The sequence below is a fragment of the Pleurodeles waltl genome, chromosome 3_1 (genome assembly GCF_031143425.1).
Source record: "Pleurodeles waltl isolate 20211129_DDA chromosome 3_1, aPleWal1.hap1.20221129, whole genome shotgun sequence".
NCBI lineage: Eukaryota > Metazoa > Chordata > Amphibia > Caudata > Salamandridae > Pleurodeles > Pleurodeles waltl.
Window position 1 is genome coordinate 1,001,076,624 of NC_090440.1, and position 20,953 is coordinate 1,001,097,576.

At 43.6% G+C, this 20,953-nt stretch overlaps 1 protein-coding gene across 3 annotated transcripts in view; it reads right to left on the bottom strand.

The window, feature by feature from the left end:
- The window catches only part of CD302 (CD302 molecule), a 324,100-nt gene that overhangs the window by 291,164 nt on the left and 11,983 nt on the right, over window positions 1–20,953 (bottom strand). For all 3 annotated transcript variants that reach the window (XM_069224203.1, XM_069224205.1, XM_069224204.1), the window contains exon 2: window positions 7,963–8,070. In XM_069224203.1, coding sequence (XP_069080304.1) covers window positions 7,963–8,070 — 108 coding nt within the window. The remainder of the gene's footprint in view (window positions 1–7,962; window positions 8,071–20,953) is intronic.

Genomic DNA, 20,953 nt, shown 5'->3' on the forward strand with positions numbered 1-20,953 from the left:
GAGTGGTGAGGCAGTAGGAACGCAGACAGAGGTCAAGAGCGCAGTGGGAAACTGGTCCAGTCGGATAAGTGAGGTGAGCCTTCGGCGACATTTATCAAGTCGCAGTGCGCAATTGTGTCGACAACCCCCCGCGATCCAATGTACTCGGGGCAGTTATAGCCCCCAACAAGACACATGGGGCTCCGCCCCCACCCCACCACACTCTACATATAATTTCCCACCAGCGTCACAAACTCTAAACTACGCAAGCAATAGCCAACGCATTAGGCCTTTACTCTCCATCTATCACTGGCCTACTCTCGCTTTGTTCGACCTAAGCGCCCATGCCGGACTGGTGCGCCTCCTAACCCGGCCGTACACGTCACTTCGTGTTCACCTGCTGCTGCGTCGCCCTTGTGTGGCTGTTGAGCATGACTATTGTATTTGGATGCAGAAGCATAACACGCCCGTCCCCTCCGCTGTCCGGAATCGCGTGGCGTGACGGACACACGACAAATCGCTAAAACACTCTGCTAGCCACCAGGAACTAGCCAGATAATCTCTTAACCACAAAAACCTGTACACTCGCCTCGCAGGCGGAAGAGGTGGACCTCTAATATCGCGCACCACACCATTGTCGTTAGTATTTCACTTCGGGCCTTCAATAGTTATCTGCGTTCCTCTGGTTCTGCACCTCTCCCACGTCGCAGATTGCTCCTTTGCTCACCCCGCCCGCATCGCCTCCAACCGGCCCTACTCGTTAACGACCACTCATAACCGTACTTATCAAATGGTCAAACCAAAAACCCCACGTGCACCTCTGGGCAGAATGGACCCCGACACCCCACCCTCCTCTGAGGCCCACGCCACCATGCAATTGGCTTTGCAGAAGTTGGAACTTACCTTACAATCACACACGTCACAGTTTGAAAAGATATTGCAAGCCATTCTAGACACCAAGACCACCCTAGAAGCCAAAATAGGCTCGGTAATAGAAGATCTCAACATACTTCGTACTGATCAACACGCACTGGCCGACAGGGTGTCCGAACTTGAAAAAGACTCTGCAACCCTCCCCCGGACTGTGAAAGATCTCCAATCGCAGCTGGCTCATTTAACAACAGAGGTGGACCTCTTAAAACGTAGAGCTGAGGATGCAGAGGGCAGGTTCCGGCGCAACAACATTCGCCTGGTGGGGTTTCCTGAGCGAGCCGAGGGTCCCAGCACAGAATTATTCATAGAACAATGGCTTACGGACACAATTCTTAAAGATAATATCCCGAAGTTCTTCTCCGTCGAACGTGCACACATGGTCCCCGGCAGGCCCCCTCCACCTGACTCACAAGCTCGCCCGCTGATAGCAAGACTCCTTAACTATCGAGATAGAGACCTCATCCTACAGTTATTTCGCAAATCTGGTCCGATACGCTTAAAAAACGCTGAGATTACAGCTTATCCAGATTTTACAGCAGAAGTACAGAAGAAGCGGAGCTCTTTTTATCGTGTTAAGGTATGCCTCCGCAAACATAACATCAAGTATGCGTTGATGTTCCCAGCCAGACTCCAGGTACAAGATGATACTCGGACACTTTTCTTCACTACTCCGGAAGATGCCTGGACCTGGCTGCATGCCAAGGGTCTAGCCGACCCGTTAGACACAAGCACCCTGGGTGAAAAGTGGTCTTCCTCCATGTCAAGGCGTAGGCAACGCAAAAAACAAGGTTTTAAACCCTCACCTGAACAGGTACAAACCGAACGCTCCCTGCTCCTGCGGGCCACATCTAGATTTGTTAACACGTCACCAACTGCCCTATCCACACAAACTGACGTGGATTCGGAACATGACGTAAACTCTGACTCAGCGGAATCCACACAAGGTCCTACCCTTACGCCACGCACCGCGGATGACATCTGCTAGGACGATCAAGCACCACCTACTCCCGCTTCTCAGATACAACAGTATGGCTTCCCCCCCTTGGCTGTTCAGTAGCGGCCTGGCGGCACTATTGATCCCTTATTGCGGCGCGTAGCCCGCTTGTCGTCTTGGGCGGCGCACTCTGCACCACGAGTAACTCGGGCAGGGTAAATCCATGACTTTGAACCAATGCCCTTCGGCACCCCCCTGCTCCATATGGACCGTTCTTCGAAGCCGGCAATCGCTGGAATTTGTTTCTATTTTTTTGTATTTCAGTTGTTGTTATATATTGTTTTTGAGTGAATTTTTTTGTTGTTGTTGGTTTTGTCACACGTTAGTTAGTCGCAAACACAGTAGCAAACGCACATGTCATATTTACTATAGCAATAGGTTTACATCTTACAACATTACGGATATCTACTGGCTAGTCTTAGTGGATAAGCGTCACAATATCTCCATAATGGAGACGGAGGACACTCATTTCTCCAATTATGCGAAAGCTATAAAAGCCTCATGGCCACCGAAACTCATCAAGGTATCTTGAAATATAAGATACTCACATGGAATATTAAAGGTATGGCAACGCCGCGTAAGCGACAAAGGGTTCACGCCTTTCTTAAGAGGCATCAGGTACACATAGCTCTACTACAAGAGACACATCTCTCTAAATCCACGTTGGAAAGCACACGCTCAAAATGGAAAGGTTAATTGCACAGCACCAGTTCCTCGTCTTTCGCTCGTGGGGTGGCGATCTGGATTGCTCCTGGGATCCCATTTATCATATCTCGCACACAATGCGACCCAAACGGTAGACACGTGACACTAGAAGGCGTCCTGGACGGGTCCCCTTTAGCTTTGGTAGCGCTATACTCCCCAAATTCAAATCAACGCGATTTCCTGAGCATGCTCTCCACTGGCAATCTCAGTGACTCCACACTAGTGTGCATATGGGGGGGCGACTTTAACAGCGTCCTAGATACTCAAATAGACCGCTCATTTCCCCCACTCACCACGGCCCCGTCCAATCGTGCCTCACAAGCACTGGCAAACTGGGCCTCTAATAACGGCTTGAGAGACATTTGGAGGGTGGGCAACCCCACCCACCGCGAATATTCTTACTACTCCTCTGTACAGAAGCTACATACCAGAATAGACATGATCTTTGTATCCGCAGCCGTAATTCAGAAAGTGTGCACGTCCGAATACCTAGCGCACACCTTATCAGACCACAGCCCTCTATGTGCAATAATGGCCTGGGGCCACATGCACACCCGTATACCAACATGGCGATTGCAGCCAGAAGCTCTTTTAGACCCCCCCTTTCACGCAGATATGTCCAAGAGACTGGCTGATTACTTCTCAATGAATAAAAACACAACCTCATCCTGCGCTATAGAGTGGGATGCCCACAAAGCGGTAATACGCGGACATTGCCTTGCGGCCACGGTGGGGGTAAGAAGGATACTCACCAAAGAACTACAAGATTTGGAGGTAAAACTCCACAAAGCAGAGGTTGAGGTCTCCAGAAACGAGTCCACACTAGCAACACTGAATTCGGTTAGAGCTGCCCATAGTGAAGTAGACAGCAGACTAGGTAACTTGCTGAGGGAGATAGATCAGGCAGGCTGTTAGCGTGGCTGACCCGTCAACCTTCGCAGCCATCACCCATCGGTGCGATACGTCTGAACCCCGTCGTCATTGTCAACACCCAAGCAGGTATCAACGAAGCCTTCTCCACATATTATTGCGCCCTTTACACGCCTCCTCCCCCCCGCCGGAGCAGCAACTAACTGACATATTACTACTAGTCTCCCAAACCCAACACATTATTGACAATACCGCCACTTTAGATGGTCCTATTACTATTGAAGAGCTGCGCTCAGCTGTGGCACAAATGGCACGTAGCAAAACCCCCTGTTTGGATGCCCTACCCGTAGAATGCTTTAACTCCCATGCTACCCATCTCCTAAAACCACTCATAGAGGTATTTAACGAAGCGCGTAATAACTTACAACTGCCAGACTCCATGCGCGAAACTCTAATAGTTGTCCTCCCAGAGGCGGGCCGTGATCCTCTTGACGTTAAATCATACAGGCCGCTTTCTCTCCTCAACACAGATTGCAAATTATTGGGGAAAATATTAGCAAACAGGCTACTCCCTTATTTATCAAGCCTGATACACTATGATCAGTCCGGCTTTATTCCCGGGAGAAGCACCTTCTTAAATATTAGAAGGCTGCTCCACATAATGCACAGTAATACAGAATCAGAAGCGGTGGCCCTCTCTCTAGATATTGAAGAAGCGTGTGATACGTTAGGCTGGGATTATCTTCTACGCACACTCAAAGCGTTCGGTTTCGGCCGCGGCTTCATTAGATGGATCAAAATGCTCTACTCCACGCCCACAGCCCGTGTCAAAAATGGACGCACTATCTCCGAAGCATTCCCTATAGGCAGAGGTACCAGACAAGGTTGTCCATTGTCCCCTTTATTATTCGCTATAGCCATGGAACCATTAGCAATTAAACTACATAGCTATGCACATATATGGGGCATCCCTGAATCTAACACTCATCATATTATATCCTTATACGCAGATGATGCCTTGATATACCTGCGTAATCACTTCACCTCTATGGTAGAGGTGTTGCAAATGCTCGATTCCTTCGCTCTTGCCTCTGGTTTGCATGTCAACTGGTCCAAGTCAAGTATTTTCCCCCTTACCCCCATACCAAATGACCTTCACATGGCATTACCGCAATATAAACTACCATGGTCACATGCTACCTTTAAATATCTTGGGGTACAAATTTATCACTCCATTGCCGATCTAAAAGAGGGCAATATTGACAGGACACTCAGCTCCACCCGCAGCTCAATGTCGTTTTGGAGCTCACTTCCCCTATTCCCTATGGGTCTGGTAGCAATAGCCAAAATGCTCATCCTCCCAAGGTTCTTATATTACTTTACTGCCCTCCCGCTATGTTTACCACGCTCGTTCTTTTGTAAATTGCACTCATTATTAACTGACCTGCTCTGGGGCAAAGATAGATGCAGAGTAGTGTTAGCTATAACACAATACCCGCAACAGGCGGGCGGTCTGGGCATGCCTAATTACGAAAGATACTACACAGCTGCTCAGCTGTTGTGGTTATCCACATGGCTTCAGGACACTCCTCCTACCGAAGGCATAATGTTGCAGGCATATATAGCCCCGCAAACAATACTGTCCTCACTGTTATCTGGCCCTCACCGCCTAACCTCAAAACCCATATTGTTGAAAGCGGCTCGCTTCTGTTGGCGTAGATACGTCCAAAGTAAGACCCCCTCCCCTCCTTTGTTACCGCTGTTTCAATTGCCGGGCACCCAAATTCTTTCATCACACCATGATACACGGGACATAAGCACACTGAATGTGGGCAATTTTTACTCCAGCTTCGCGATGCATACCTTTGCGGAACTGGTGTCCGCTGGGGTTATGCACAATGGTTCCTTTCTGACATATAGCGCTATCAAGCGGCTACTCAATAACCTCTCGGGTTCTTGCAACATCGAGCCTCCTGAGTCCCAATTACTTACGACCATCCTCACCATAGGTAGCACAAAAGGCATCATAACTAAATTATATAAAGCACCTATAGCAGCAGTTTGCACCACCCTTCCGTTTGCTAAGGCACGCTGGGACTCCGTCCTCCCTTCACCATTACCACAAAAAACCTGGGTTGCGGCTCTCGCAATGATCGAGTCAATATCCCGTAATCCTCGTCTGCGTTATACCCAATTCAATTATATTCACCACTCATATCTATCCCCGGCCCGCATCCAAAGAAAATACCCAGCACAACCCTGTCATGTCCCAGATGTGCTGCTCCGGCAGCGGACTTTTACCATATGGTCTGGAGCTGCCACTCAATAAACTCGGCTTGGCACCGCATTACGGACGCCACAGCAGACATTTCGTCCCACACCCTGTTGCCCACCCCAGACTCCTGTTTACTTGGCATACGCCACCGTATCAGAGAGGATAAACAGTTACACAGATTTATAGATCTAGAATTTGTTGTGTTCAAGCGCCTAATAGCTACGCACTAGAAAGCCCCACACGTTCCATCTCATTCGGCTTGGCTCTGTGACTTACATAGTCGCTCACAAGCTGAAGCTCAGACACTTCTCTTATTACAACACAAAGGCCTTATTCAGGATGGCCCCAAAGTTTGGGACACTTTTGTGGTGGCAATAGAAGCTAGGGATGACGTATACCTCCCTTAAATTGGGTACCATATATAGTTATTACCGTTTTGGGTAACATCGTCATCACGCAACTCTCAGCTGCCCCTCCATCATTCACTTTCTGTATTAACATCCTCATCCCCTCCCTCAGTGTAACAAAGAAACATATTAGGATGCTTCTTCTGCGGCTATGCTTATACGCAACTCATACCTAGCTTGCTTATTACCAGACTGGCTCTGCGGCCCTTCATGCCCCGCAATGCATAATTCATACCTCATCTATGACTTCCGCTCCCCTCATACACATTAGCTGTATTTCTCCTTTTTCTTCCCCCCACCCTCCGATGGGGGTAGCCAGCACTAGGAATGACATTAGCGGCGTTTAGTTGCGTCTTTAACTAGTTATTGCACAGTTTCAAGTTGAATCTTTTTTTTCCTTTTTCTTTTTTTTTCTGTGTTTTTTCTTTTTTGGCAATTCATTGCGTAACAGCATTGTACAAGCTTATAAATGTGTGTAAACAGATCGCAAAATTATTAACAGACAATGTACTGTTCAGTGAATGTTATGACTAATAAACAGATTTTTTTTTAAAAGAGAAGAGGATTTAGCAATAGTCACATAAATGAAAGCTTCTGGTACATGAACACTAAAAATCTAACTCTTGCTTTTTGTTCAAAATTATGAGTTAATAATTATGTATCAGGAACAACGGTATATAAAACACCTCCAAATAAAGGCCCACAGTCAAAGCACACAGAATATACAGATCATGAAGCACAAACCAACATTGTGAATTGTAAGATTCATTATGACCATGTCACAGAGGGCTAAAGTACACAACCAGGATGATAATCTTTTGATGTTTTTTGGTATTAATAGAATTGAGAACAGTGTATGTGGTGGAGACAGAGAAAGGAGACTCTGAATCAAGGAATCGGAATATATAATTCTGCTTGGTAGCAAATCCCCAGGAGGATTAAGCGAGATGAAGAACTTTATGTACACATCGGCTGATATGGCACTATTAAATTGGCTGTAGTCTCCCCAGTGTTAGGAACCTTTTCTCCTCCTTTTCCTTCTTTTCCCCCTTTTTCTGGTTCTCCCTTTCCCATTCACTAATTCGAAACTTAGGTAAAAAACTTCAGGTGTTTTATCTGAATCTCCATTATTTTAAGAAGAAATTGTGTCGATTTTGTTTACTTGTGCAAATTATGTAAGGGTTAGATTTTTAGTGTTCATATACCAGAAGATTTAATTTGTGTGACTACTGCTAAATCATCTTCTCATCTTTAGAAATTAAATGAATTTGCATCTTTTGCAATGAATGTTCTAGGTGAATAAGTGTTTTTGAAAAAAGAAAAAGTATTTTTCCACGTTTGTTTGTTTTTTGTATATTTGTATGGTGATTTGGGCACAATTATTAAATGAAGCTGTGACGAAGAACCTTTGTGGGTTGAAACGCGTAGCTGAATAAATTACTTGCAGGCGCTAACACGTTGTATGCAGAATTTCTTTTGCATTATAATGCTGAAGGGCTCCTTTGCATATAAATAATTGTTGAGAGGATCTGCCTTATTTTTAAAGCACTTGCAGGGAATACGTTTTATCAAGATGCATGTGATTCACATCATTGCCAATCAAATTGCACATTATTTTTAGATTACAAAAATGGTAGTGTTGCCAAGATGACGAAAATGTGCAGCTGTGGAACACCTCAGACTTTAAAACAACGGAGAAAATCTGATCTGAGTACATTTGAAAAGAACTGAGTAAAGTGAGATAACATATCTTGAAAGGACAACAACTTCAGAGGTGTGAAAACAGGTTATACCAATACCTTTGCATAGTTCTCGTGCTTTATCAATTCCAAATGTGTTCTTCAATGCTGCTGGAAGAAGAGTGTAACATCCACTTCTAAACTGAATCCACATGGACGAAGGGCATTCTGCAGAGTAAAGCATAAATTTATCTAAAGACAGAAAATGCACACCTCTGTGGAATATGCGTTATGTTATACACATACAAATAACACAATCTTTTGTATGCATGCTGTAGTTAACTATGGGTCGTATTTGTTGAAATTAATGTTCACATACCTAGAATTGAAATAGAAACTTGACACTTCCCTAACTGTATGAGAAGAATCAGCAAGGGCAATAGGTCTGGCTTTCCTGCAGTGCATGCACACACTGACAGAAATACAGGCAGATATGAGTAAACAGATAAAACAGATCAAATAAGCACACACAACGCAAGTACATGCACCATACAGACAGAGCAAACATTTGTGATTGCCTGGGTGTATGTTCTCTGTGGACTCATATGTACCTGTATTGAAATGGAACGTTTGCAACCTACAGCTTCAATACATGTGCGAGGTTCTGGAATGCTCCTGAGCTAGTACTTATTTCGGCAATCAGGCTAGTGTCCCTATCTACAGTAATAATGGAGGGCTTGTATGGACATGTTCCTTGGGGTGCTTTTGCTCTTTGTACTATAGTATGGAATGCTGGGGTATTGCAGGGATTTCTGGTTATTCTTAAGTCTATTCTTTTAATACTCTTCTTTTCTTACTTTTACACTTGTTTGTGTTATTTCTTGCTTTTTAGAATTTATATACAATAATACAATTCTCTAAAAGCCAGTGGAGTAGGTAGTTTCACTACAGCGATCAAAAGAACACTGGTAGAGTTGGTGGAGCCCCGACACTCTGTTATGTAGTCCATACTACTTGTAGGTAGAGCCCCAACACTCTGTTAATTAGTCCAGACTACTCCTTTAGCTTTCTTCGTGTTCATATTTATAAGATTTTTTTGTTGTACTAGAAGGTTGGATGACCAGCTCTGGGTGGGATTTTCTCTTAAAAGTATAGTTTTGGTTACATTGCTGAATGTCCAACTCTTGTTGCCTCTGTGCCAGATGGGTTGCTGCTTTCTAGCCTGATAGTGTATTATCTAGTGGAATCTACCCTGTTAGCTGTGCTTTGGGAGGCACTAGATATTTGTGTGCCTTGATCTGGCTTGGCCAAGTTTGCTGGTTTAGGCCTTGCCCTAACCATGGATACATTTATCTGGATCATAGGGTGCTGACTGGTCAATCTTTGTTACGGAGTATGGTGGGACGATAGTCTCACATACTAATACAACATTGCTAACAATGGGCCACTATGGGCCACTAAGGCAAAATACTTTCCTCATATGGAATATTTGGAAAATGGCAGTCCAAATGTGCAGGGTGTTAAAGCACCTGAGGCACCTGTCTGCAGATGCACTAATTCAGAAGTAAAGTAGAGGACAACTGTATTATACCTCAATTTTATCTAGTTCCCACAATATAAAAATATGGGTTAGGCCTGGGTCTGTCTAAATTGCCAAGGAGAGGTTAGAAACACAATATTGAGGGACTGACTCGATTTGAGAATGAGATTTAAGCCTTCTGCGGGCAAGGTTCAACCATGCAAAGCTCATCAAAATGTAACTTGATTACTGCTACTGTATGGCCAGGCAACACATGCAGAGTGACAAAACAGTTAACTTACTTACCTGTATACTATGCACTGATTCCACAATTGCAAGGAAATTACAGGACCCTGTTTCGTACCAAAACATCGAAATTCAAAATTCTCTCCTCTACCTTCAGCCTCCTGTTCCATAAGTAGAGAAATTGACTGGCTTTTTATTAACTGGAAACATTCCTAAATCACTTCTTGAACACACAGATAAATTTGAGGCTCTTATCAATACAGCTTGAATCACGGTTGCTGTACTTATATTGAGCAGGAGCAAGGCACCCAAGCTGGGGCGGATTCTGATAAAGTTCTACTTTGAGTACAAGTGTTTGGTTGTACTACAACTCCAGAACCTATATAATTTTCTTCAGATGGGGTGATGCTTCCCCTACTATAATGGAAGCTATAGTAGTGGTGTCCCCTAAGTCTGATATAGAACTCACAGCCTGTACTTAAAATGGCTAAGGTTTGGGTGCCATCTTGTTTCTGGTCACCAAAAATATTATTTTTAGGAGAAGCTGAAACCCCAATTAACAAACGTGAGGTGTCTTTATTTTCTTTCTCGTGTGAAATGTTGTCCGCTATGCCTTGCTGTAAAATGTTCTAATTGATTGCAACAGCGCACCTGCAGAGTGGCCCAACTGTCTAACTGTGTTGTAGAAAACTGTAAGTTTGAAAGACGCTTGGGGAAGGAGGATTGTGAAGGATCCTGGGAAACTAATGGGCACTATATTGCATCAGTAAGCTTTCACCTGATTGGAGAGTTTTGTGGGAACTATGTGTAACTGTAGCAAATGTTCAAATTGTGTGATTTAAGCTAGTGGAGAGTAGATTTCAGGACAGATATGCTTTGTCCTCTTCCAAGATAGCTTAAGGTACAGTAGGGTTCTCTCTTTAAAGTTGAACGGATTTACTTAATTGTTCCTTTTGATGTGACTTTATGATATTTTGTCCTCTTATAAGATTTTGAATGGCTTTAATTAATATTTAGAAATGCAATATTTGTATTGATTATTGATTAACATTAATTTGATGATTTTGAGTCTAACCTTTTTTTTGGTTAAACGTTTTTTTATTGGTTTTGCAATAATCAACAGATGTATTTGACAGTGATATGACTCAACATTTTTACAACCCACTGGAGAGCTACATAAGGTTTACAGTTTCTTCTTTTTGTTTAGTGTTGACACTAATTTCCTTTATAGACAATATCATAGCACTGTCACTGTTAATCATTTGTAATTTCACAACCTTTAAGCCCCTAGATTCCTCCCTCCCCCACAAAACCCTGTGAACTGTGGTGTATTGGAGTGAAACTTTCCAATAGAGGCTTTAAGACTGGAGGTTCAGGAAGTAGACAGGGGATGGGGCGCACTGCTCAGCCTGTATCGTGTGGTATCTGTTTGTATTTGTATTTTGTACTTATGATTCTTGTAAAGTGCATTCAGACTGGAGGTATCGAAGAGCTACTCGGATGATGGAGCCAAAGCCATCCTGGATCAATAAAGGAGGAGAAAAAACATATTTTAAGATGCTTACTATAGAGGGAAAAAAGCCATGTCTTAGGATTTTTGGGAAATGGTAGCAGAGAGGGAATGGTTCTGATCCCTTTTGGAAGAGTGTTCCATAGTTTAGAGGCTGCTGTTGAGAAGGCCCTAGCTCCCCATTTTACTTTGTGGGTTCTGGGAATCTTCACTAATCTGAGATTTGACGATCTTAATACGCGATTAGGTGTGTACCAACTGAACGCTGTTTGTAAATATTCTGGACCTTGGGAATGTAGATCTTTGTGTACCAGGCACAGTGTCTTGAAGGTGATACGCTTTCTAATTGGAAGCCAGTGCAAACTCCTATGGCCCTCTTTAAAAGAAGTAGACCTAGGAATCCAGAGCACAAGTCTGGCTGAAGAATGCTGAACAAGTTGTAGCTTGTTCAAGGAAAGTTGCTTGATGTTCAGGTAAAGGGCATTACAATAGTCTAGCCTAGATACAATAAGTGCTACGTCTACCGTGACTCTAAGATCTTGTGGGATAAAAGGCAAGATATTCTTAAGAGTTTTGAGGAGCCAAATACATGTATTTGTAACTTTATTCACCTGGGCATCAAAGGTTAGTCCTGGGTCACACATGACTCCAAGATTTCTAACTACTGTTGTTGGGGTAGGGAAGGTTCCGTATGTCTCAGACCACCAGTTGTGGTTCAAAATGGTGGCATTTGCCCCAAAGACCATGACTTCAGTTTTGTCCCCATTCATTTTTAACCAGTTCTGGTTCATCCACTTATTGACCTCTCTCATACAAGATTGCAATAATGGTGTCTACGCTGTCTTCAAAGTTAACAATAATTTGGGTGTCACCAGTATATGAGGACACCTGGAAGTTAAAGGAACGTATCAAATTGGCCAGAGGGTCAACGTACAAATTAAAAAGGATTGGACTCAAAGACAATCCCTGAGGGACCCCACAAGGAAGTTTGTACGGGGATGAGCAAAAGTCCCCACACATCTCTGACAAAGTTCTCTCCTGAAGAAGAGTTTCTAACAAGATCAAAGCTGAACCTCTCAGACCTGCCTTGAAAAGTCGGTGGATCAGAATTTGAGGCAATATGGTATCAAATGCAGATAATAGGTCCAATAGAATCAGAATGACACATCCTTCTTTGTCGACCTGTTTTCTTATGATATCAGTGGTGACCAATAGTGTGGAATCAGTGCTATGATGTTTACGGAATCCGTGTTGGGAGATGTTCGATTGATCATGTGCCAGCAGAAAAGTGGCAAATTCTTCATTCATGCGCTTCTCTAATATTTTGGCCAGCACTGGAAGGAGAGCATTAGGGCGCAAATCTTTAGGATCTCCTGGGTCTCCCCAGCTTTTTTTAATAGGCATAATGATAGTTTTTTTTCCAAATGTTGGGAAAATTTCCTGATTCTAATATTTCTGCATAAATATTTTCTAGAGGGGCTGCTATACATTCGCTAATCCTCTGCAATATTTTGGGGGGACATGGGTCATTGGGGGAAACTGAGTGAATTTTTGAGAGGATGGAGATAATTTTCATAGTATTTAGGGGTGAGAAATTTGACAGAGACGTTCCACTCCCTGATATATTATTAGGTTCCAGATATTGCGCTCCTGTGGCCATTTGGGGGAGTGAGAATTCAGCAAATATTTTCAGAACTTCATCTTTAAAAAAAGCAGCTGCATTGTCAAACATTTTTTGTGAATTTTCTAGCTCCTGAGAGGGTGTGGGGGCTGCTGATGTCTTGATTACTTTAAACCTCAGCCCAGAATCTGTTTAAAAATAATCGCTACCCCGCCTCCTCTCCTATCCTGCCAATCCATTCTTTCCAAGCTGTAACCTGTCGGTAGTGCTATGACAAAGTCTGGGTCAGAGTCATCTCTAGCCCAGGTCTCTGTCAAGAATATGCAGTCAAAATTAGAATCCTCAATTATGTCTCTTATCTCCAAACTATGTTTTATTAGGGCCTGACTTTAATCAGCCCACATCTCAGTATTTTATAGATGGATTTATCCGCCTTTCAGAGAGGGTCTGTCGTGGTAGGTCCAATGGGTTTATTTGAGTGGTCTTTACTGGAATACTCTTCGCACTCCCTTGTGTTATACCGACAGCTACTTCCTTCAAATGGTGGGTAAGCGGATTCTATCTCCCTCCTGCAGCCTGTGAGCATAAAACTTCTAAGTTGTGCCCCTGTATATTGTATTTGAGTAGGGTTTGTAATAAAACTGGTAGCCTTTCTGGCCCCTGGGCCCATTTGGGTGCAGACGGGCTTGCCTTAGGCGCGCCCGCTGCACATCCACAGCCTGTCTGGGTTAAGCGGGGTTTGCCGGCACATGTGACTGGAGGGGGGCATGGCTGACTCCCTTTTGAAAATAAAGGCTCTTACAAACTTCCTCGGTGCAGAATAAAATTATGTTTCCTCCCTTCCTCCCCCACCCCAAAGAAGATACTGACACAACACATAAAAATGGTGCGATTTAAAAGGATTCTGCACTCGCGTCCTGCACGCATAAACTCAAAGGGTTACAGCGTTTAGTATTTTGTGAAGAGTGAGGAATTGCAAGTAATCTAAAAATAGGATCGCACCAGCTATCTCATCAGCTGCGCGTCCGAGGCCTGTCTTGCTGTTTAAGAGGTCTGCTAATTTTTGAAAAGATGGAGTGGCCTGGTTCGAGAGGGGCATGCAGCGATAGGTTATCTCTGGATAAGTATTCCACCAACTGTCCCCATGTATATTCAAAGTTTTTGAGATTATCTAGAATGATATCATTCATCTCTCCATAGTAACTGCTTGCCAGAGTTGTGTGTGCCATGAGGATTGGGAGGTTGCCTCTTTCTTCTTCCATGCTGCTGCTAGTGTAAGTGTGGCCGGCCCCAAACCTCGCCACATTATCGCTCTATCTCTGGTTGGTTGGTATTTAAGGGAATCGTCGCGAACCCCCAATAATGTAAAATCTGGGGTGTTTGCGAAAGGGTATCCTAGAATTTCTTTGATCTCGCCAGAATTTCAGCCCAGAAAGGGTGGATTATTGGGCGGTCCCTTCATTTGTACTGGAAGTCCCCCAATAAACCACACCCCCTCCAGCAAAGACCTGACTGAAAAATAGTTTTCAGCGTAGAGGATGAAAGGTACCAATCATAGAGCAACGTGTGATGTGCTTCCCTCATATCTACTGAGTGATTAAATCTGGAGATATCTCTCCCCAGTGTTTGCCACTTCGCCTCAGGGACAGCCCCTCCTAGGACCTGCTCCCAAAAGGCGACATTGTGAGGTTGTGGAGAAATCAGGGTGAAGAGCAATAGAGAGTAGAGGAACAATATCCAGCCTTGAGATCCCTTTATTCGTCTTACAAATTGCTCAATGGGTGCCTCTCTTAGTTCACGGTGTAGTACCCAGTGTTTTAGTTGTGTGTAGTGATAGCGTTCTGTCAGGGAGATGGTAATCCCACTGTCAATTCTCAAATGTTAGTATACCCCAGCCGTGGTAAATGTCAGCGACAGGGAGGCATCCACCTTTCCTACATAGATCAAAAGTTTCTGTTTTGATTACTGGTGGGAACACCAGTTTGTAGTGAATTGGGGTTTATGAGGATGGGAAAGTGGTTCACCCACCTGTGAGAGTGACTGTATTACTTACTTTAAGAGTGTTTTTTGTCAGGGTGCTTAGATAGGTGTTGGGAGGGCAAACATCTTTGGTTTCCATGTTCAATCCCAATATATCTACTGGCTATTGAACTATCCATATGGAGTCAGTGCTTGCCAGATTCCCTTGGAGTTGAGTCACCTGATAATCTAAGAGCGGGTCTGGGAGGGCTAAGCCACCTGCGTCTTTCAGGAGTCTTAGGACCTTGTATGGTAGTCGTGCTCTGTGTCCTTGCCATATGAAGCTAAATAATAATGAATGCAGAGAGGATAGAAAATCACATTCTAATTTGATAGGGAGCCCTTGGAACAAATATAGTAACTTAGGTAGTACCACCATTTACAAATATATATATATTAGTAAACAATTGCTCATTGCACATCATCCATAACTGGCATGATAAATGTAGTATAAGCCATTCATGAAAGCAAATCACTAGGCATTTAAACAGTATGTCATTAATGTACTTATAGTCATCAGCATAGATGTAATGGAACATTGCACTCACAATGATGTTGGTCTATGCCCCTTAGGGCAGATTATTTAGATCAAAAACATCATCCTCAGTAGGATCCCCACCTACTCCAAATCTTCTCCCATTTCCTAAAACATCCCCAACTCTGATATACCACATTTTCTGCATGTTGGCACCAGTTCAGGTCTTCTTCCCAATCTTCAATCCGTGGGGGTCTATCTGCTCACCAGGCCCTTTCTACGTTTCACTTGGTTACACTCGCTGCTAATACCAGAAAGATTTTCAGATATTTAGGTCAAACTGCTTTGTCTGATATATTGAGAAGAAGTCATGGAACCTCAAGCAGTACCGTGGGACAGTGAAGTAAGTAATCCATGTCATTGTGCGAACCATGGCTCTCCAAGTATGCTTGCGTGGAAGGGCAGTCCAACAGCATACAAAATAAAGGAGCTCACCATGCCACACAAGTCAGAGACACTCCTGCCCAGCTGGTACATAGGGGTTCAAGGGTAGTGTGTACTATGGAGCATCCTGAGCGGTACCAGTCAGAAGCCAGAATGAATCGCAATCTCCTGGGGACTCAATATTGCCTCAGCCCAGTCCTCATTCTCAATATGGCCGATGTCGCCCTCCCGTATCCCCCTCAGCTTCCCTAGGGGATCGAGTGAGTTATTTTCTTGTATGTCAAAGAGATGGCTTTATCAGACATGGGTTCACGTAAGAGACTGTCCTCTTGTGGTGCCATCTCGGGTAGTTGTTCTCACTCTAGGATATGCCACCTCAGTGCGTGTCCCAGGTGCAGGTATCTAAATTGCTCAGTCTCCCCCATCTCGTGCTGTAGCAAACATCACTGGTGCTTGGTTCCTCACATGTCCCCCAAGTTTTTGATCCCAATCAGTGCCCACTTGGAGATCGCTATCCCATAATGAGGTATTTTCTGTCAGTCTGCCCTCCCACCCCAGATATCTAGTGGCCTTCCTCCAGGCGTGTATGACTGCCTGTGTGTGAACCAGCAAGGCGACTTCCTCTCTGGTACAATAATGGGGGGTGAGGGGTAACCTGTGTCCCATATCCTCCCAGCCCACCCTGTAGGCTGGTTCTATGCAGTCTGTAAATACCCAGTCATTCATTAGATCAACTGTGCCTAGATCAGGTATATCGTTTTTGACCCATTTAAGTGGCACAGTTTGTAGTAGCTGTTCCATTTCTTGTGTTGAGAGGGTCAAGTTTAACAAGAATGATTGCTTAAATTGACTCATAAGCCTGCCACTCTTTAGTATATTTGGAGTTCCATTTGTAGCATCGCAAGGGAAGCCTAGTGGTTCATAAGTGATAACAGAACATCGTTCTCGAAGAGGGAAATTTTGTGTTCTAAGGAACCAAATAGGAGGGCGTAAATTGAGGGGGATCATCAAACTTTAGCCGCTAGAAATTCTATACTTAGGGCAAATATTAGTGGGGAGAGGAGGTAGCCCTGCCTTGTTTCCCTATCCAATTTAAAAGGAGCTGAATTCACCCCATTTGTCGGTACTCTGGACCTTGGTTAGGCATAGTTGGCTTGCACCATAACAGCATAACCCAAATTGTCTAAGGGTGTGGAACATGAAGGTCCAATCAACTAGTTTGAATGCTTTCTCAGTGTCCAGCGTATGAGTTTCTTGGTGGCTTTTTCAACCAAGTGTATCACTCTATGTAGGTTATCATGCGTTTGTCTACCCTTGATGAAGCCTGATTGCTCTGGCAGAATCAATTCTGGCATTATACCTTCTAGTTTGGTGGCGAGGATTTTAGAGTATAGTTTGGCATCTATGTTGAGGAGGGCTACTGGCCTACAGGAGCCACATATGCTTAGGTCCTTTCCTGGTTTCGGAAGGACTGTCACTAGAGCCTCACTCATGGATTGGATGACTGCTTTGGCTTCAGGCATGTGATTAAGCAACACTGTCAGGTGGGGGGCCAACTCAATGCTAAAAGTTTCATAAAATTGAGCTCTCAGCCTTTTGGGTCCTGAAGATTTATGAAGCTTCAGGGCTCTAATTGCTGCTTGGACGTCCTCTGCTCGCATTGGCCACCCTAAAATTTCATTTGGCTCCTGTTACCTGCGGAAGCTCGACACCTGCCAAATAGATTAACTATATCTCCTCAATCACTGGGTCTGCTGTATAAAGCTGTTCACAAAACTGTCCGAATATCCTGACTTTCTTTTTCGCCGGACGGCCTGCTTCTATAAAAATATTCCCTATGTGTACTTACTGTTGCTCGACTCTAAGCCGGCTTGCTAGATGGGAACTAATTTTGCTGCCTGCTCATAAGTTGTATACTTAAGGCATAAGAGTGTAAGTTCTGTTCTATTAGTGTGTATTGCGTTAAGTTTGTCTCTGATAGCTGTTACTTTGTGTTGCTGGGCTAAAGTCAGGTTTTCTTTGTGATCTGTCTCTATTCTCTGCAGTTTAGTCTCTATTGTCAGCCTACTGTGGGTCCTTTGTTCATTGAGGGTACAGAGAGAAGCGCTATCATTTTCCCCTAAGTACTGCTTTGAAAGTATCCCAGTTGTTTGGTAGATGTGTATCCTTTGGGTCATTTAATTGAAAAAAACTCTGTAAAGGTTTTGCGGATTTTAATCACAGAAGAGACCCTCTCGGGTGAGGGCCCCTGAGAAAAACCACCAGCGATATTTAGATGTTGGGATTTCCCATTCAAGCGTCAGTACTAATGGCACATGGTCTGAAAAGGTGATTGAGTGGAAGGAGGCTGCGTTCAGTGCATGTTTGAGGGATTGGCTAATAAAAATGTAATCTAGTCTGTAGTATGTATGGTGGTAATGTGAGTTTCTTTACATAACCCTGTATAAAACTTTGTAAAGGCATTGGGCACCTCCTTAGGTCCACTCATCACATGAGCACGTCTTCATCAAAATGAATTTCTCTTTGAGCAACCATACTCCTGGCGTGCTAAGCCAGTATCTTACCTATTTTGCTACTTTCTAATTAAGTCTTAGCTGTAAAACATGTTCTTTTTCATAAAAGGTCAGATTTCATGCCTAGTGTTCTTGACTGTCTTAATGTAGAGTGTCCCTTTCAATTCCTGGATGAGATTATCTATCTTGGTTTCCAGGAAGTTCTCTTGTGAAAAACTGCTGAGTGAGACAGAGGCCTCAAACACTTGCCTTCATGCAGTCTGGACTAATCCTAATAATCGCAGTGAATTTTTTTAATGCATAATTTTCTATGATAGAATTCTGTAATTTCTGTTTGAATCCACCATTTTGGTAAATCAAACTGTTACAATATTATTAACATTATTAAATATTAATAAAATTAATATTATTACGTTCTCTGTTGATACTTGCCAAGTGCTGAGTCTGCTCCAACGTTTAGGATTATTGGTACATGAACAGAGAATACTGCCAGAGTTATTCCAGCTGTTCCTATAGTCAGGATTGTGGACACTAAACAGTCAAGCGTGAAGGGTGTGCCATATATCTGACTCCAAAAAGTTTATTGTCTTTGAGTTGGCTGTACAACCCTCTATAAGACGGTAGGTTAGTATTTTGTAGTAGGTCCTTTGTCTCCTTAGACAGTATGCCTCTTAGACTTGGACCAAACCAGGGGGCTAGAGCTGCTCAGAGGTAAGAACCATTCCCCATATTTGAAACCTAAAACGTGTGATCATCTGTATCTTTTATACGTTATTTTAAACCCCTGTTCTGTGTGGTCAATTGCCTCATTCCTTCACTTTATTTCCTTCAGACTTTTTCAATGTGAACTCCCCACCTTCGTAGATAGGAAGTGGCACTTTTGGAGACTTTGGATCACCTGCTTTCCTCCTACTTTCCAGGAATGCTGTCCCCAAAGGTACTGTTCGTGAAGCCCATGTCCCATCACCCTGCTAGTCCCCTCACCCACAGAAATCAAAGAAGATAAATATTCCCATACACACTTCAGGGGCCATAGCCCTGATCTAACAAATTATGGGGGTTATTCTAACTTTGGAGGAGGTGTTAATCCGTCCCAAAAGTGACGGAAAAGTGACGGATTTACCACCAGCCGTATTACGAGTCCATTATATCCTATGGAACTCGTAATATGGCTGGTGGTATATCCGTCACTTTACCGTCACTTTTGGGACGGATTAACACTCCTCCAAAGTTAGAATAACCCCCTATATGCCTAATAATAAAATGCTATGGTGTCAACTTGCTCTAAGAAAACCTGACCTGACCTATCTCATCAAGAAAGCAGTGAAACAGGACTCCTGATTCGAAGCCACAACTATTACAATGGCTATAAGAAAGACATAAAGTAACAAAAGAAGAGCTATAACAGCCCTGTGTTGGTGCTCCATATTTGTATACCTATGTTCAAATGGGGTGCACATTTGAAGTACTGGCCCAACATTTTCCATTTTTTCACACCATATTCAAATGTATCTAGAACCCACCCTCCCAAACTTGAGCTCTGATCCTTCCCAATTCCAGCTTGTATAAGAGTTCCTCCCACGATTGGGGTTCTCTGTCCAAACTCATAGGTACTGGAAGTGGCCTCACTATGCTTAATTTTCAATAATTCTGTTGCCTCCTTTAGCTCGGTGAGTAAATACAAGGACCCCCACCAATTAACTGTAGGATTACTTAATAATACTATTGAGGTAGGGACACTTCATGTTTCTGTCGTTTTGCGGGTTCTTTGGTTGTTCTGGAAGATTAGAAAATGTGAAACCAGCAGGTGACTCAGATCTTCTGGTCACCTAGATTTAGCCAAGGACCTCTCCTTCAGAAGAAAGTCTTGGAAGAAAGCAATAATAGTTAGTGCCCCATAAAGCTGTTTAGGAGGAATGGGTGGGACCCAGTGAGGTCAGGCTATTTTAAGAAGAGCTGAAAATGATTGCTTGTTCTTGAGTAGGACAATTACTCTGCATAGTTGCACCATCCATTTGCTTTGTGGCCTACTCTGTCCAGGGCCATGCCATTTTCCTCTGCTGCTTCTGGAACCCAACCAGCCACTGATTGGCTCTCCAGGAACGTTTCTCCAATACGTCAACTATCCATGGATTTTGCCAAACATCAATGCCTGGTTAGTTTGGATGTCCCTAACTGAAATTACTTCTTGAAGAATGACTTTCAGAATGGCTTTGGAAGATTTAGAATATGCACTTGATGATTAAGCATTGATGTTCCTTGGTCCCCTGAGAGTACTGCTCAAGCTGTTGCTTAAAGAACTTCTCCTTCTCCACAGATTTTGGGTGAGTAACCCAACTTTGTAATGGTAGGAGTAGAAGACTGCAACGGCTATGTTTCATAAATGAGGCTGACTTCATATTTTCTACTGACTTCTCTCTTATGTTGCTGTCACCTTATCCTCCTCTGGCTCTCCCTTCTCCAGCTTCACTGCCAGCCAGTTATATATATATTCTATAATCCTTTTTCACCAGCTGGCCTTTGGGGAAGAACTGCAGATATCTCTGTATTCCTCTATTCTCCTTCTCTTCAGATTCACCAATTGGCTTTCAACTCTGTGTACCAGCAACCGACTTTGCAGATTCTGCAGATGATCTTTCATTGATAAGATCATTCTCTTCATTCATGTAGCTCTCCTCCTTACATTTACTGGAGGCCCTAAGCACTCCCCTGTTAAATCCCCAAAGTAAATTTAGAGAGGTTACATTGCATTATAATTTAGAAT